At 37.2% G+C, this 19,513-nt stretch overlaps 1 protein-coding gene across 11 annotated transcripts in view; it reads right to left on the bottom strand.

Annotated features, from left to right (window-relative positions):
* Positions 1-19,513, bottom strand: part of GSTCD (glutathione S-transferase C-terminal domain containing) — a 124,091-nt gene that overhangs the window by 10,914 nt on the left and 93,664 nt on the right. For 9 of the 11 annotated variants that reach the window (XM_043545283.1, XM_037896995.2, XM_043545286.1 and 6 more), the window contains 5 exons: positions 12,995-13,110; positions 12,101-12,145; positions 9,310-9,438; positions 2,958-3,091; positions 679-709 (listed from right to left, as the gene is read on the bottom strand). In XM_043545283.1, coding sequence (XP_043401218.1) covers positions 679-709; positions 2,958-3,091; positions 9,310-9,438; positions 12,101-12,145; positions 12,995-13,110 — 455 coding nt within the window. The remainder of the gene's footprint in view (positions 1-678; positions 710-2,957; positions 3,092-9,309; positions 9,439-12,100; positions 12,146-12,994; positions 13,111-19,513) is intronic. The other 2 variants (XR_006290346.1, XM_043545287.1) reach the window with 1 other exon arrangement.

The following is a 19,513-nucleotide window of genomic DNA, read 5'->3' as shown; positions in this document are numbered from 1 at the left end:
TAAATGTATATTAAATACTTTAATTTTAATTAAAATTTAATTAAAATAATTGCTAAAACAATCTTAGTAAAGAATTGTATTTATTATTTATTTCTATTTATAAAAGTGCCTATCTAATGCTCAAGGTGCAAATTAAGGAGAAGCACTATCATTAGATAGAGGAAAAATCTGAAGCTTACAATAGAGTGTATTGACTTTAATAAATAAGTTGCTGTACAGAAAGCAAGCTATTTCTTTAAATATTTTTCAGATAAGAGCTATTGGAAAATGAGTTCTCTAGAAGCAAGCAGTCTACAAAAATGCTCCTATACATTTAATTAGGTCTATATACCTAAGAACAATCAATACTTACACAAAGTCTATAAAGTGAGTGGTATCCAGAAGATTTTAAATGAAGCATGTCAAAACACGAATCTTAGGGGTGTTTTACTTATCTTTACTAAGGGATAAAGTTCTTTTATGGAGAAATCATCTGATTTTATTTTACTGAAAATAAGCCTTTTTTTTTAAAAGTGGAAGGAATGTGAGTAGATCTGAATTACTAAACATCATTTACATTGTGTGTTCATCCTCATAATTAAAAGATAAACACAGATTATTCATTCCACTACAAACCGCAGGGAAAATGCAGAAAAGGGCACACAAAGAAAACCTAACCACTGAAACACGTTTACATACCTTATAGGATAAAACTTCCTTGAACCGATGACTGAAACAGAAAAGGAGATTGATTCAATCAACATTAGAAATAACCAAGATTGAAAACAGAAGTAATTTTTAAACACTTGATTGAATTCTAAACAAAATATTTTTATCTGGAGGCTGTGAAGCTGTATTCAGAAGCAGAAACTATGACAGCTTTAGTTCACTTGAGTAGAAAAGGCACATTACATGTAATTTTATGTTTTACTGTACTATTTATAGAAGTTTTTTCTTTAACCATTATAAATACTACACATTTTTATAAAACTGGCTTTATCTATATTCTATATAAATACTCTGTGTCGTAGCCACATATATCCTCTACAGCAGCCGTTCTCAAACTGTGGGTCAGGACCACAATGTGGGTCACGACCCCGTTTTAATGGGGTCGCCAAGGCTGATGTTAGACTTGCTGGGGCCCGGAGCCCAAGCCCAAGCCTCGCCACTTGTGGCCAGAGCTGAAGCCCATCGTGGTGGGCTTGGGCTTTGACCCCCCTCTGCTTGGGTGGGGCTCAGGGGTCACACAGTAATTTTTGTTGTCAGAAGCGGGTTGCAGTGCAATGAAGTTTGAGAACCTCAGCCCTACAGTATATATACACATGCCTTTTGTGTCTGACATACCACAAAACTGCATTATTTTTCACTACAATTGAATTAAATACTTTGTGCCCAGTTACTGTGGAATGTTTTCTAATATTACCAACTTTAAGAAAATTAAACTGTAGTCCCCAGGCTGAGCTGCTGCACTGAGAGCTAGATAGTCTCCTATATGCTTTAGAGCCTTTAAAATTGTAAATGTTAATAAAAAACACGACACTTGGCATTTCTACAGCACCTTTGAACAAAAGATCTCAAACATCTTCACAAACCTTAATGAATTTCCAGTCTAAAATTGTAATTAACTTGAAGTTAAATGATAGCATCTAGTCAGCCTTTAAAAAATAAGTTGAAAGTAGTTTCTAATATTACATCTGCCCCTATATCCCCCTGCCCATTTTTGCAACTTTACAATTGTATTATCCTGTTTTTTAAAATATGTTTTCCTCCTTCTTGCTACGTGAAAGATGCGAACAAACAAAAGAGGAAATATACTATACAGGATATAGAACACAACTGGCGGAACATAAAGTGCTGTCAAATGCACAAAGTAGTCAAACTGAAAAAACAAATAGTTATTCTCTAATCGCTTTCAGTTACAGCAATCTTAGATGTTTCTTGTAAAAGTAGTAAGAAAAATATTTTCAAACAAAAATATATTATTTTTAGGTTGATGAATCCCTTTTAAGATAGAAAGACTTATTTATGTCAGCCAATATAGATCCAAAGAGCATTGTATTTTCTAATAAAACCCAAATTTTATAACCTTGGAAATTCAAAAGGTAATAGTCTACTTCAAACTATAAACCAGTCTGAAAGTATGAAAATACACGATTAAAGCTACTCAATCTCAACTCTGCCCTGAAACACTCTAGCCTTCATTCCCATATACCTACTTCTTAAAATGTGTTATTTTTGGATCAAGGGCGTTAAAAAGCCCAAAGCCTAAGGGTTATGATCATGAACATCTTAAATCTGGAGAAGACAATAAGTACAGTTTGTGGTAGAAATATCAAAAAGATTAACCTAAGAGCAGTGGGCTTGATTGACCAGTCATTACTTTAGTTTTATGCTAGTGGAAATCCACCTAAATCAATGGGGTTTCACTGGTGGTGAACTGCAGTAACATATTTGTCAATCAGTCCCATTGTAACTGACTGCATACACATTATGTGTCTAGCACTGAGCGTGATACTCCCCACACCACCCACACACTTCATTATCCATTATTGTTTTAATGAAATTTCCATAAATTCATTATCTTGGAGTTGGAAGTTAGTACAGTACATGTTGATTCCCTAGCACTGTATTTAATAACACTTATGTAATTGGTGGCATATAAAATCTTTGTGAACTGTGTTGAATGGCTGTCTTTGACACGGAGTCAGGAATTAGTAAAGTATCCCCTTTCTCAGTGAAGTATGTATTTCTGGAAAGAAGGCTGTAGGTAACTTTGTGGTCACTGATGAGGTGAACCTGTTTGTCCTGGATAGTTAAAGTCAACTTACAGTTTTTCAGTGTTGGCACAGAAACTTTATGGGGCAGAGTTAAGATTCTTTGGGTGACATTGTCTATTTACATACTTTTGATTTTTTCCCCTCTTTATAGTGGAAATTTAACTTTACATTTCCAGTCCCTTATACAACTAGCTTCTTCACCTTCGTGGAAATGTAAATTTCACTGTGTTCTGAATGAAACCATAACAGCAAGGGCAGATGACAAAGGCTGCATGAGCCTCGATGCAGTGCTCAATCACCATATCTGTTGCCACGCCACAAGCATGCAGAGCCACCTAAAATATATAAAAAAAGAAACCTTAACAGCACTGTTCTGTTCACTTACAACTCTATTTCTTAGCAGTTTTCTGGCTGACTGAATTATCTGAACATCTAAAGAAAATTCCCCATGCACTGCAGTGCAAGCTACCGGGTGAGGCAAAGGCCTATTCCCAACCACTCAGCTTCTGTGTCTCATGGCTCTGTCAGACATTTCTTTTGCTCATTTTAATGCCAAGGGAACTTCATGAACCATTCATGTTGGTGGAGAAGCTACAGATGCTGAACTAAAGTTACTTGCCAATGACATTTTACAGGACATACCATACCAACTCAACTGAAGATACACATAAAATACATTTTAAAACAAACTCTCATGCTGGTTAGTGAAGAATTTCAGTCCAAATAAGAAATCCTTAGAAATGTATAGAAATATTTTAAAGCTAAATTTTATAATAAAAACAATGTGTGAAACACAATAATCAGGAACATACACTGTGACAGAGTTCCTCCTCTGCCTTGGTGGGTCCTGCGCTTATTGGCGGATTTGCTCGCCTCAGAGATTCACAGCAGCCCTCAGTTTGGCCAGTTTTGCTAGTAGCTCAAACCTGCCATTCACTCAGCTAACCTCATCACTGGCCAGCATGGGGAAAAGGAGGAGAACAATCCCCGCAGTCTCTGCTGACCCACCTAGTGGGTTGGGGGATAGGCCACGGACCTTCCCCTCTGGTGAGACCCACAGTCCAGGTCACCTCCTCTTGTCTCAAATAGGGAGTTGAGGGGGTTGGGGGGAACCTGGGCCCACCCTCTACTCCGGGTTCCAGCCCAGGGCCCTGTGGATTGCAACTCTCTATAGTGTCTCTTGTAACAGCTGTGTGACAGATACAACTCCCTGGGCTACGTCCCAATGGTCTCCTCCCAACACCTTCTTTATCCTCCCCACGGGACCTTCGTCCTGATGTCTGGTAACGCCTGTACTTCGCAGTCCTCCAGCAGTATGCCTACTCACTTTCAGCTTCTTTCGCCTCTTGCTCCCAGCTCCTCACATACGCCTCACTAACTAAAGTGAGGTCCTTTTTAAACCAGGTGCCCTGATTAGCCTGCCTGTCCTAATTGATTCTGGTAGCTTCTTAATTGGCTCCAAGCATCCTAATTAGCCTGCCTTAATTGGTTCCAGCAACTTCCTGATTGTTCTGGAACAACCCATTATCTTACTCAGGGGAAAGGGACCTGCTTAATCTGGGGCTAATATATCTACCTTCTATCACTCTCCTGTAGCCATCTGGCCTGTACCCTGTCACAACACATATAGGTCACATTATATAGCATCTCTCATTGTAAGAAAATCTTAACACACTTTTGACTACTTGGTTTCTGTAAAGCCAAGAGAGAGGAAAAATATATTTAATCAAATTTAGGTTTGTGAGACAGCACCTTCGTAGCTGAGGTAGTTGATAAACAGGTATCTGACTAGTGATTCCAGGTGTACTACTTGAGAAACCTTACCAAAGTTTGATTTTCAAATGTTGGGTGCTCAATACTTCCCACTTTGTCTGTCTTGTCTATTTGGACTGTGAGAGCCCTTGGGAAGGAACTGTGTCTTACTATGTGTTTGTACAGTGCTTTTCACAATAAGGGCTCCAATCTTGGTTGGGGCCTCTGGGCACCATCTCACTACATATAATCATATCCATATAAAATTTGCCAGTCTGTCACAATCTTTGTGTTACCAGACTAAATTTTAAAAATTAAAGGCCAGATTGTGCCACTAATGCAGAAGCTGGCATTGAGGCAGCGTGGAACCACAGTGCCCTATTTGTCCTGGAGCTTCCCAGAATTCAGGAGGCACACACCTACTGCACCACCCCTAGTGTGCATTCCCCTCCATGACCAGTCATAACCCTATATCCTCTCCATGCTCTTTGGAATGAATAGTGCACCAGGGAGCACTTCCCACACTAGTGAAACTCAGAGATTGCAACTGGGCTTGGCCCCTGTGAAGGAAGCACCTGGTTCCTGTACAGGGAAAGATCCCCATGTGCCAGTCCCTATTATGTAGCCACACAGGGGCCAGAAATAATCTGGCCCTAAACAAATATGTTACAGTGACATAGGCAGCTACTACTGACTGATTACATTGACTTTACCATTTTGACAAAGGCAAGTTAATCATATACAGTATCCACATAAATGGTAGACCTTGTTATGGTATTACATGCAATAATTATACAGGATTCCAGTCAATGTATTACTGAGACTGGTAATTAAATAATACCCCTCCCCGCCACTATAAAACATAAACCTAGGTACTACGGAAAAATATCAGCCCAAAATAGACTACATCAAAAGAACATTAAGGCTAAGGATACCAATTGATACAAGCCATTAGCATGTAGAGGAGAAAAGGACCATATATGCTCAAATACTTGAGCACAATAGGTGACCATATTAATGGTTGTTAATTTTCTCTATGGTCTCTGAGCAATGGAGAAATTACAACATGTTTTCCCTTTAATTGAATATTCTGCACACAGATATGCATTTGTGTGTGCTTATATAAATGTGTTTTAATCAGTCTTTAGCATAGCAGTTTTGAAACAAGGTTTAAACTCACATTTAAAGGTTCACAATAAGATTTTTGACTACAGAAATCAGAAGGCAAAATAACTTAAATCCCAAATTGGTGTAAAATCAAAACAGAACAGATAATGTGCTACTGTTGTCTGCAAATTGCTTTATGTAAGCTCAGTGAACAAAGCAATCAATCAGTACCTGTAGTTAATACAGTTGCAAACAGAAGGATCAGAAATATGCTTGTTAGTGTAGGAAAAGGTATTATGGCTGTATCAAACAGACTGTTCATCATTGTATATAAAAACAAAGTATTTGAACAAAAATAATTTAAAAACAAGAGAAGATTTTTAAAAATCACAGCTACCAGGTTCAACACTGACTAATTCCTGTCTTCTCCCAGTTCCCTTGTGGGGGGCAGGAGCTCTTCTTTCAGTGTAGTGATAAAACACAGATCTGGTACATGTAAAAGAAACATTAACTGCTGCTAACTAATATCAGTAGAGAATTATTTTATTGATCCTGCATGACCTTTAAGCCCACTGACTTCTCCTTTCAGCTCAGCAGAATCCACAGAGTTGAAAACTGGATGTCATTAACAACATCCAATATAGAGTTTTGTCATGATGTCCTATTCTATTGGACTTCATATGAATCTGGACAACTAATTCATTTAGTCCTTAATGTATGCATTACAGTTACAAAATTGTATAATGACGGAGACACTTCCCCAAACACAGAAGCAACACAGCTGATGTAGTGGTAGTGTATATCTACACGCTGTGCGTCACATATCCTGAATGTCGGGACACCTCAGCATGGTTTACCATCTGCAGACAAGTGGCAGGAAAAGGAGGACTTTTCAGGAAACCATATTTCTCTTTAATCTTTAATTCTTTGCTGTATCTTTGCCAGATTGAAAGAGACTCTAATGCGCCAGAAAACCAAGCCAAACTTTTCAACTGTTTTGCTTAGGTCAGCTCTGACAGTATCAGTATCATCATTAAAAATAGCTAAGATCTTAAGGGGTATTCTAAATCTTGACATTTAAATGAGGACAATTCCACATTACGAAGGCTTTTTCTACTTTTAGACTCCAGACCTTTGCTGTGCTTAGTAGCGTGAACTAGATCATATATTAGAATACTCTGTTTTGGAACCGTGTTTTTCATTACTCCATGCATTTAAAATATTGCAATTTGATTTCATGAATAACAGGAATTATTTGGCAAACAAGTTCTTCTTAACTTACATTTGAAAATGTGAAGCTAACAATAAGCTAGCAACCAAATAGAACAGCACATCTTTATCTGAAGGTAGCTCAAAACAGTTACACATATTCCCCACTAATAAAAATCCAGACAGGTCAAGACTTCTTTGTCAGGTTTATACAAAATGTAATTTTTTGCCTCTTCCTTATTTTCCAAGTACATAATATACAGCAAAAAAATGAACAATGACAGGTTATTTTCTGCAGTGATAACAAAAACAATCTTTATTTTGATATTCATCTGGATGTCCATAATAACAAACTGAACAGCCTGCTTCCATGTTTATCCTCAAAGTCATGACCAATGACTGCCTCAATCAGGAATATTTCATTGAGCACAACTAAGTTACACAGTGCTTAAAGAACATTTGAGTTGTGGCGGATTGGTTTAAAGTGTTCAGTATGCAAACACTGTCAAGTAGTCTATACTGTCTGTGCCGCTGCTATGCCATTTTATGAACTATACAAACAGTATTTCAAATAATACGTCACGAGAAACTTAAAATACTTCTTTCATAATCAACCATATTCAGGGTACATTGAATTATTACATTTGAGAAAGTCTTTCTAGGACCTTTCAAGAACCATATCAGTTGTCAATTATTTCTATACGGTTTTATTTCTGTGTAATGATATAGCTTGGCTGTTGCATCATGTTTAACATTTATCATTTGCAAATTATAACAATTTTGTCAATGTAACATGATTATTACTCATGAAATAAGAGTGCAAATGTATGTAATGTGAAATATTTGCACTACACTTCTGTTCCTTAAAGGCAAAATTAGCCAGTTTGAGTCTGAAGTGAAGCAGACTATCTAGGAAAAATGACCTTATCCTGAGAAGTGAAGAGTAGCACATGATCTTGTACTGCAGTCTTAGAGCCTAGGCTAAAACTTCTGAAGTGACATTAGACCCAATAAAAAAGCAATGTTCCAGGTTTTCTCTGTAAATAACTTACATAATCAAGTCACTGAAACATGAACAAAGACCAGGACTTGAATAATTTTCAGCTGAAGGTCTTCTGACATACCCTGTAAAATTCCTCTAGTCACAAAACTCAGAAGTATAACAACTACTCCTATAAAGTACAACTCTCATACAACTCTCACTCTCATTTAATTTAGCCTTAATCTCAATAACAGAAAAACTGAACAGAGATTACATTGAATGCAAAACCTAGTGATTAATTTAAATGATGAACTACAATTGCGTGTTTTGTGTACAAGTTCTGGATTGAAGTAAATTATAAAGGAGATTCTGGCTTTTGGAAAAACATCTTGGGCTCCCAGTGTGAGATTTCTGTGATTTACCATAGCACAAATAGTTCAGCTGTACAGCTGGAAATGAATGGGCCTAAATAATCAACCCTTCATACTTATTCCTGAATTACAAGATTAAAGAAAAAACAAAAACACATTGCAGAGCACTGAGGATGTACCACTGAGCCATATGAACCACAAACCTGCAGTTATGTAAGCAGCCTAAGCTGTAGCCAGGACTGGCCTGCAAAATGGGTGACTCGTAGGGCAGTCAGAACACTGAAAACTAGGAGTATTCCAGCCTGGGTATGAAGTCTGAGCCTTTAAATGCAACCTTTCCCTTCTCACTCACTCAGATACATATCCACTTGTTCCTTCTCAACTTTGCATCAAATTTAAGTTCTTTAAAGATCTTGACCTTTGAGGCCTTTCATATCTCCACTCTGATCTTGTCTTATTGTTCCCACTCCTCTGCTCCCTTTACTCTGCGAACACCTTATACTTGACTACCCCTTTGCATCCTTCTCTGAATTCTCTCTATATTGAAAATATTTCTAAAGTTCACATCACCATATATAAAGGTAACTTTTTTACACCATCTTCCATGCTGCACCTTTCATACCACCTTGAGTCCCGGTGCAGTGAATATTGCTTTTCCATCTTCAAATCCTTCCTCAAAAAAGTACTGTTCTTTCATGAACCACTCTAATCATGAAGTGTTATGATAAATTAAAAAACAAACAAAAATACTCACACTGCTACATCACAATACATCTCCACCATATAATCACACAATGCTAATATACTTTAAAGATCTTCTTAGACACCAAACTCTTTGGAACAAGAATATCTTCCTCATCTGTATTTTGCACATTGCAGAGAATGGTGTGATCACTCAACAAACAACTAAGAGCAGGGGGATAATATTACCTTACCTAATATTACCTCCTAACTGTAATAAATTCAAAGCTGATTTCCTGCTGACAGAAAAAAAGTTTGTATAGCATCAGAAATGCCTGGCTTCATATTCCCAAGTACTGGAATTGTTTGTAAGTATACTTAATCACCTACAGAAAGAAACATTTTTTCTTAATAATCAGTAGACTCTAACGTTGAAAAATCAATCACTTACCCCAATGTTAAAAGTTCCTTTAAAATATTCCAGGTTTGCTTGAATGAACCAAATATTGTGTAATCCTAATTCATCACTTCTGTCTTTAGCACGTACCAATGACAACTCCTTATTTTCTATCAGCACGACCTGGATTTCATATACAGGAAAATAAGTCAGCAATATTGCTCTAAAATCAAAATAAAATGATACTCGCTATACAGTACCTCAATATTCTGGTGTAAAATCTTTACTTAATTTCTTGAGACTGGTGATGAGATCTCCCCCAAAGTGATATGCTAGTGAAATAGACGGAAGGCGCTCAATATCTGCCAGTACCAAGGGACTGACAGATATGATCTGATTTTCTGAAAAGAATTTTTCTTTTTGCAGTCAAGTCCCATATCTATTTGGAACTAACCAAACTTTGAAATTCTAACATTTGCATACGTTAGAAACTAAAGGTACTGTGCTGGTAGGGGTTTGTTTTTGTGAGGGTAAGTAACATTTTTTTTTTTTGGCACAAATATATTACAGAAACATGTTTAATAAGACTGTATGATACAATTCCACCAGCTCCTCCTTGTCTCCTGCACTAAGTTTGACATTAGAATACAGAACCATCTGTCTCTAAAAATCAGTGCTTTCAGTTGGGTCAGAGTTGATAGGGATTATTTGTGGCCCTGTAAAGTTCTTGGGGATACAGTACTGCAGTTTCAAACATTGTTAGTTTGCCCCTTTCACAACCATAAAACATATATATGAAAAAAGCACATCACAACATGCTTAATATTCACAATACTATGTTTTGTGCATAAAAATATTGAGAACTGTATAAAATGGGTGGACTTTGCAATTAGTAATTACCTGATTAAAAAGTTCCACTGACAACTGCTTTCCAGAGGTAGCTTAATTTTATCTTCAGTTCTGTAACTCATAGTTCTGCTTTGTCTACACCATATATCAAGACAGAAGGTGTAATTTTGTTCTTTTGATGTAGCCTCCCTAACTCAATCACTTTTTAAAGCAGATATTCTCAATGTAATCTGTGTCCTGTTCCTTCACTGGGCATGATGACTACTCTGAGTTAGGGCCCTGTTAGAACAGTACACATTACTACTAGTACTAATACTTAGCTCTTAGAAAAGGAGTAAACCTTGAAGGGATTTATAACAGCTATCATATATAGTATAAGTAAGCCCCTTCATTTTCAGTTTAAACTGGTTTTTACTGAAAAAATCCTGGGTTTTACAAAAAGTATTATTCGGTTTTTCCGATTTTCACTCTACTTTTGTATCATTCAAATATATAAAAAATAACTTGTTTTCTTAGGAAAATATAATACTTTGCATGAGATATATGCATTATGATAATACATTTGTCTGTGCATATGCAAAGTTGCCTGTTGAAGTAAGGCTATATTAGTCTAGAAGATACACACAACAAACAAACAGGCACGCGCACAAGCTCTGAAGTGCGTGCATATCTGAACATACTGATGAATCTCAAGCCCACCATGTACACTTTTCAAGCTTTTAGCATATAACTGTTTAAAGATTTAACACACGAAAACAGGAGGAAAACAAAGATCTGTATCAGGATATGTTTCAGAACACAAGGAAGTATTCAGAAGTTTTAAAAAAACAAACAGGAGAAAAGGATGAAGCTGGGTGTATGTGCTACAAATGTTGTGGTCCAATTATTAAATGTAAGTATTTATAGGCTAACAGTTCTAAGTCTACAACAGTAAATTGTTTATTCAAATGAACAGTTTTATTTAGGGATTAGAGATGTATTGTTTTCTTAAACTCAGAGGTGGCATTGTGTTTTGAGTTCTGTTTTAGTTCTGCAGCAAATCACACTGGATTACGTTCATCAAAGCATTAATCTTGAATACTGAATATTTCCCCCATCCTTCCATCCACCAAAACAGACCCTATTTGCCCAGAAAAATTACTAATAGTTTTTTGCACTGATTTTCACCTGTTTTTGTTGTTGTAGTAATAAAACACCGGTAAATTCGTGGGAAAAATTAAATAAAAACCAAAAACAAAGGGCCGTAAGTATAGGCTGCGTCTAATCTCCACACAAGTTTGAGGAAATGGGGCTTGTGAGCAATTACAGGTTTTAGTTCCCAATGTCATTTGTTATCTGAACCCTACCGTTCATGCTGAAAGTGGCTGGAAGTGAACCAACCCTTTCAGGTTCACTTGGAGCCTCAAGCACAATGAAGAAACGTCCTCTCGAGACTTAGGACAGAGCTGCCTTCAAAGGGAAAGGCAGTGTTTACCTTTTTTTTGCTGTCATGAGCATATGTAAGTTGGGGAGTCAGACTATTTCCCACAAAATGATTTTAGGATTGGTCAAAAAAGTGGGCCAGTGGTTCCTCCAGGAAGCCTTCAATTCAACACTTCAATTCAGCAGAGAACTTAAATGTGTACTTAAGTGCTTTGCTGAACAGGGATACCATTCACCATGTGCTGCTACAAGTTAAGCTTGTACTTAAATGCCTTGCACACCAATGAGATGATCAGGCCCTGAGGACTTGGCACTGTTTCTAGCATCTTTTGAAAGCTGATTCTTCGAAACTATCTTTTTCATGGGTGACACACACAGCACAATTCTGTAGTACAACAAATATTGACGTATGCACAAATTCAGAGCCTCAAACTAGAGTATAAATAAAGTCTCTAAATCATCACTGTTAGCAGTCTTTGTGCTTTCCATCTAACGGAATTTTTTTTAAAAAATTGTTGTGAATTATCAAAGTCTGGAAGATTGCATTGTCCATATATTTTTATTGGGACTTTACCTGGCATGATGGCAACATGTGAGCAAGAACAATTCCGACATGGCCCTGTGAAAACCAAAAAAAGATGAGTCACTTTTCAAACCCTATGCAGCTGACCCCCTTCACAATGATCCCCTTCAAGAGTGATAGAGTCTTTGTAAAAGCAGCTCAGATTCCAAAGTTTGTACCTTTTCCCTATGTCATCCTCAAGAGCCACCCTCTCAAGCTCTCAGGGTGGCTATGTAGGCACCCTTCCTCAGTTAACCGACTTCTGTACTCTTTAAATAACTCAACTCAGTTCAAAGGTCCCATTGGGGTCTACACTGAGTCCAAATATACCCCCAAAATAAAGTCTATTCCTTCTCTCTGCTCCAGCCTCAGGCTGTCACACAACGCCCTTCACTCTCCTCAAGTCAGAGACCTCAGCCTTCCTTCCTGGGGCTGGGTTCAGTTCAGTCTCTTTATTCCTTTCTTCCTTGCAGCACTCACCTGAAGCTGCTTTCTACAGCTATTTGAGCAGCCCAGGCTTTTATGCTGCTGCTCAGCCAGCTCCTCTCTCTAGGAGCACACTTTCCAGGCTCCTTTCTCTGGTGAACTTCCCTACTGAGCTCTCATGGGAGCTCCTCTCCTCAGGAGCTTCCAGCCTCTAGCATCCACCTTAACAGGACCCTGGTGATTTTTTAGCAGGCTCGTTAACTAATTAGCTGCCAGACAGCTGCCTAGCAATTTAATTATTTGCAGGTCAGTCTGAACTGGCTTGTTCTCCCTTACAGGAGCCTGTCACAGGTAGGCTGGTCTCTGACTTCCCTGAAAGTTCCATCCTCCATGAGACTCTGTTTTGTAGTCATGTCCTATTGGATTTGTAAAAGATTTAAAAAAAAAAAATAAAGTTGTATTTTATACAGAGAATATTACCCCTCCACTGCAAAAATCCACAATCACATCTCCGGGTTTAGATAATTTTGTCACCATGGATACCAGATTGTTCAATTGCTGCTGTTTCCTCAGAGCACGATCACTGGACATCTTTCCTGAGGATGATGACAAAGGAAATAAATTGATGTTGACTAATTTTTTAATAACTATTCCACAATATTTCTAACTTTCTAAATAGTTATAAGAAAACTATCGTGGAAATCCTAACAATTAATTATGAGATTTTCAAAGATGTCTAGACAATTTAGACAACAAATCACATTTGGCAGATTTGAAAATCTTGGCCTAAATATTTTAAAATTGTTCAACATATTTCTTTAGCACATTATGGAACTATGTATTCATGTTGTTCCTGTTAAGGCACCCAGATGGCTTTGCACACCAACAATTACTATATAATAATAATTCACTTCAGTTTGTAATCAAACCTTCCAACTATACCTTAAAGTGTATTTTTACCCAGTGACTCAGATTCAGAAACTGAGCTTTGACTCAGATCAGAGATTTTACAGGATAAAATCACACATGGTCTTTAAGCACCTTGTCTTAGATTGTGATACTCTCACTCATGTTGAGTACCACCTTACACTACAAGTAGTAGCCATTTATTTAAATGACTCTATTTGTAGAATAAGATGTTACTCGTAGCTGTCTGTAGAACAACTGGAATGTCCTACCTCCATACAAAAGAAAACTAAAACCTTGCTTCTTTCAACAGTACTTGATAAAGGCCATGATACAGCTTCTTGAGATGGAATAAATTTGTTTGGCTAACATTTATATATTCCAGACATACTCTTTGTATCAGTGAAACTAATGAAGTGTTGAGGGACCTTATTATTTGTTCAGATAAAGAAAAAGTCCATAACATCCCTTTTCTTTGCTCAAAAATATTCAGAGCTGTAGACATTTCTAGTAGTGAAAGTGTCATTCATAAGCTAATCTTTGAGGTAAGAAGAAAAAGTACATAGACAACTCTTCCTTCTTTTTTCTTCTCATTAAATTTTCATGCACATCACATGTGTGATTACTTTGTTCCACATCCTCAGAAATATAAATACAGGGCCTTCTTTGAGCTTTGCATTATGGTTGTGTGCACTAGATATTGCTTATGAACTGCAGGCCTTGTTTGGACTTGAACCACTGAACAGATCTGTCTCTATTTTTCTGCAATATTCCTTGCTTGTCTAGTCTACAGAAAATAAGCTTCTTCTCAGAATTAAGGGAATAGAGTTTTAGGGATATCTTACTACAAGAGCAAAGTACCAAATAATGACTTCTAGCATGTTTCTAAAGAAAATGTAAGCTTCCTGATCAGGAGCATCTTTCCCCTACCAAATTTGGGCAATGTCTTTGTAATTAAATGATCCAACTTTAAGGCCAGATTGTGATATCTTTTCTCATGGTAAGTAAAGTTAATGGATCTACTTGTGGTAAAAGAGTATCATAATCTAGTTCTTATTTTTCAACTAAAATATAAAAGATCTACTTCCTACAGTAGCACATTCTATGCCATCTATGCAAAAAAAAAAACCAGAAAAAAGCTGTAGAAGATGCTACAGTAAGCAATAATATTGAGATGCTTACAGTATTCATCTATGCTAAATAAAAATATTCTGTGTTAAAAGTATTCTTTCAGAGTTTATAAATCACTTGAAGCTGCCTAGAAAGGAAAAGAAGAGTTCAAAAATTACTTACTGAAATAGAGAAAGTAGTATTTTGAGAACTGTGACTAATTTCAAAAAGTTGAATGTTTATTTCTTTTTTTGGTCTGGTACTGATGCCTGAAACTCCAAAACACACTAATGAAAGAAAATGGCTTTACGGTCCATTCCTGTCTTGGCTAGAACCAATTTTCTTGGTTTTCCAAAACAATCAATCTGAGAAAGTGCTGCTTTTGATGAAAGGTCCTCAAGTAGTCCCCTGGCATGTAACTTACCCTCCTTGGGTAATTTTCTTTTTCCCAGCCTGGCTTCCCAGAAACTTAAATATAAACCATTTTTATTGTCATTCAGGCACTGTCCTTGATTTCCTGCAGAGCATGGGCCTTACTTTCAAAGTTAAGAGTTTTTTGTTTGTTTTTTTTTAAAAACAAGCACTTTTGCTCCAAAGTCAGAAAAATGCAAAGAAATTCTGCACATTCTGATCAAAAGTGGTAGCTCCAATTTGTAACACGAGAACTAGTGCCAGGCATAACATTTCATCCAACAATCTGGGCATTTGATTACATTTTTTTTTTCCTAAAACAATAAATCACCTCACACAATTTAATTTAATTGTGCATAGAGAAAGATAAGAAAACATAAATTACACTTCTGCGTTAGGAACATACTGTTGTGCTTTTTAAAATCATTCCTATGTGACATCATACCTCAATGACGTATTCTAACATTTGGCACTTCTTGATAGGAAGTCAAAAGGTAAAAACACAACCTCCAAAAATATATTAAAGAATATTTTTTCCCATTTCTGTGAGTGCCAGATATTGGGACTAAATGACAAGGGATGATGGATCACTTGATAATTGCCCTGTTCTGTTCATTCCCTTTGAAGCACCTGGCATTAACCATTGTCAGAAGAAATACTAGGATACTAGGCTAGATGAACCTTTGGTCTGACCCAGTATGGCTGTTCTTATGTTGTTATGTAACAAAGAAAGACTCAACTACACTTTCTAAAAATGATCATGAACACCACACGCACGACTTTCCTTTTAGGATTCAAAACCCAAACTCCAGACGCAACAGGTCTTTTTTCCTATTTTGACCTTGCTAGTTGAACTGTTGATACAAAAATCCAGAAAACTATGGTTTAACCTGTATAGAATGTTAAAATGGTTGCCTAGTGAAATACCAGTCTTTCCCTGAGTACAACAGACAATTAATTGAACTAAATCATGCATGCCTAAATACTCCTATTCATCTATTCTTTATTAGTCTTCATAGACACTAGAAGTAAGCAATCTATATGTTTCTTAGAGCCCAATAAGACAGTCTCCTGACACGTTTTTCTTTGAAGTTTACTCCTACACAGTAAAACCTTCTTGAAGAATGTGACCTTTTCTCACAGTACATTGCAACACCAAAGTAAAACATTTTTCTCTTTTGTAAAACTCTGCTGACAGACTGCCATACATGCCCAGCAGGCTCTATTTTTCTTTTTCATTTGTGGTCACAACAAAAATAATTCTTTTGGATTCATAAGCTGAACATTGTTATTAATCCAGATCCTGTGAGGAGGAATATAAAAGTCTTCACAGCCTTAAAGGGCCTCTTGGTTTGGCCCAGAGAATTAGTACATTTTAGCATGCTGGAAAACTTACAATTTGACATTACCTTTTTTGCAACATTTGAGGCCATGTAAAAAGTCACTCAGTGCCCCAAAAATATTTTCAGATTTTCACATACATACTTTGGTTCAGTATCACTTTTGTTTTCTTGAGTAGGCAAATTTCACTAATTATATGTTTGAGAGCTTAACTCTCTTTAATTTTAATTTTGAAATCATTTTCACTGAATGACATACTATACATGCAGTGTTGCTGCTCTCACAATTTTACCTCAAGTCTCACAACAGCTTCTGGACTCATGTGATTACATGGGTATCTTAGTTTTACGGAGAAAAGCTTGAAAACATGACTCCAGTGTATCCTAAAGTCTCAGAAACCAGAAAGCAAATAAAAAGAACCCCAAATTTACATATTTTATAAATGGCATGATTTTTTGAAGCCCAACTCATGATTTTTTGACACCTGATACTGGTAACACTGTACTTCTAATTATTCTCTAACACACAACCGTGTCTCTTTCACCTTGAAGATTTTACCTCACAACAGTTGAAGTCATGGCTACCCATGCCTGTCAGTAGTTTCTACAAACACATCATTTGTCATTTCAAGCCACATCCACAATTCAATACCCCTTACAGTAATTTCCATGCAATAATTAAACAAAGCATCATTCATTCGGCGATTTTGCCAGGTAGCTGATGAAAACTGACAGCCCTGCTGACATTGAGCTGTAAATAAATATGCTTCCTGCTCAGAAGAAATACCACTTTAACAGAGTGTTCAGCTAACTTCAACAATTAAAGAAAGTCCATCTATCAATTACCTAAATGCAGCAAGAAGAATGTCCTTGCTATGATTTTTTGAGTAGATCTGGTGCTAAGTATGTATTACTCATGCACATATTCTTCCTTTGACTGCAATGAACTCCATATCCAGTGTACATAGATTTGCAGAAGTAGTGTGAGGGGCATCTATTAATTTGTTTTCCTATTTACACAAAAATACTTTCTTTGGTATGGTTATAAAAAAGTAGACACAAAAGTACATTAAGCTGCACTTATTTAGAAACATTTACACTTTCTTCCTGATAAAAATGCTGGCTACGGTGATAATACAGCAGAGTGTGCAACAACTGCATGTGTTATACATCTGTCTGTGCACATATACCCAGAGATGGGGGAAGAAGGTGAGTATCCATGTCAAAAGGTTGGCAGCATGCACTGTCTGGATTTTAATTTAAGTATCTACCACGTGGTACAACAACCTAGCCCATTCCAAAAGCAAAAAATCTGTCCTTCAGAAGTATTTTATGAGCCTACAGGTTAAGCCATTTCTGGATCCACAGCGTGGGTGAGAGTCCATCAGAGGCAGACAAATCACCTCAACCTGCCATTTACCCTCTGGGGCAGTGCAGCTCTGTACTGACCCCCAATGCAGGGCTGTGCCCAAAAGGCACAGCATAGTCCTTAATGATTTTGGCAGTATGTTGCTTTTCTTATGTGTAATTATATTACTGTTGTATTGCTTTATGAGATATATCTTGATTTGAGTAAGGCTTTTGATATAGTCACACATGATACTCTCATAAGCAAACTAGGGAAATGTGGTCTAGATGAAATTACTATAAGGTGGGTGCACAACTGGTTGAAAGATCATACTCAAAGAGTAGCTATCAATGGTTCATTGTCAAACCGGGAAGGCGTATCTACTCAGGTTCCTCGGAGGTCAGTGCTGGGTTTGGTACTATTTTATATTTTCATTAATGACTTGGATAATGGAGTGGAGAGCTGGGAGGGGTTGCAAGCACTTTGGACACAGGATTAGAATTCAAAACAACCCTGACAAAATTGGAGAATTGGCCTGAATTCTATAAGATGAAATTCAATAACAAGTATAAAGCACTTCACTTAAGAAGGAAAAATCAAATGCACAACTACAAAAACAGGAATAACTGGCTAGGCAGCAGTACTGCTGTAAAGGATCTTGGGGTTATAATGGATCAGAAATTGAGGATGAGTCAACAATGTGATGCAGTTGCAAAAAAGTCTAATATTCTGGGGTGTATAAAAAACATGGGAGGTAATTTTCCTGCCCTACTCAGCACTGGTGAGGCCTCCCCTGGAGTTCTGTAACCAATTCTGGGCTCCACAGAAAAGGAAAGCTGTGGACAAATTGGAGATTCCAAAGAAGAGCAAGAAAAATGCTAACAGGTTTAGAAAACCTGACCGCTGAGGAAAGGTTAAAAAAAAGGGGCATGTTTAGTCTTGAGACGCCTGAGGGGGATCTGATAACAGTCTTCAAATATGTTAAGGGCTGTTATAAAGAGGACAAGGATCAAGGTAGGACAAGAAGTAATGGGATTTATCTGCAGCAAGGAAGATTTAGATTAGATATTAGGAAAAACTTTGTAACTATAAGCGTAGTTCATCCCTTCAGGTTTTTAAGAACAGGCTGAACAAACACACCTGTCAGGGATAGTCCAGGTTTACTTGGTCCTGCTCAGTGCTGGGGGCTGGACTTGATGACCTCTCAATGTCCCTTCTAGTCCTTCATTTCTATGAGTCTATGATTCATCCCTGGCTGTCCATGTTGGCGACGTATTAAAAAGGAGAGCTCTACAAGCATGTCCCTTATTAGTATCAGATTACATATTTTGAAATTTGTAACAACTCTCTTACTCATATGAGTAACTGCTCACCACAGTGAGTAAAAGGTTCACAGATTGCCCTGTATTGAGGGAATCAAATGGAGAGTCTGGAATGGGACATATGGGTGATTATATGATCGGAGAAGCTTACACTGATGTATGAAGTGATGTTACTAGCCAGCAAGATACCTGTCTCTTGACCTTGAGAAACATCTACCTCTTTGTTGCTAAAGGAATGATACCATAGGAAGGAAAGAAAAAGAAAATAAAAAAACATTTGAAAACTGTGCATTTCTCAGTCACGTCCAGACCTTGAAGTCTGACACACATCAGTGCTAAAAACAATTCGGTTTGACATTTTTAATGTAATTTTAGAGGCCTATAAAGATACAAAATAGACTGGAAAAATGCAAGAGGAAAAGCTTATATCTGGACCAAATGTCCAGGATCAGAAAAAGTTACAAATTCTGCTGAGCTTGGCAGTAGTAAGAATATCCCAGAACAGGACAGGAATATAGTGTAACTTTGGAACTACACGAGTTCATACTGATAAAAGTCAAAG

This window comes from Chelonia mydas, chromosome 4 (assembly GCF_015237465.2).
Source record: "Chelonia mydas isolate rCheMyd1 chromosome 4, rCheMyd1.pri.v2, whole genome shotgun sequence".
Classification (NCBI taxonomy): Eukaryota; Metazoa; Chordata; order Testudines; family Cheloniidae; genus Chelonia; species Chelonia mydas.
Note: the sequence above shows the minus strand (reverse complement) of the source record. Positions and strands in the feature narration are given on the sequence as shown.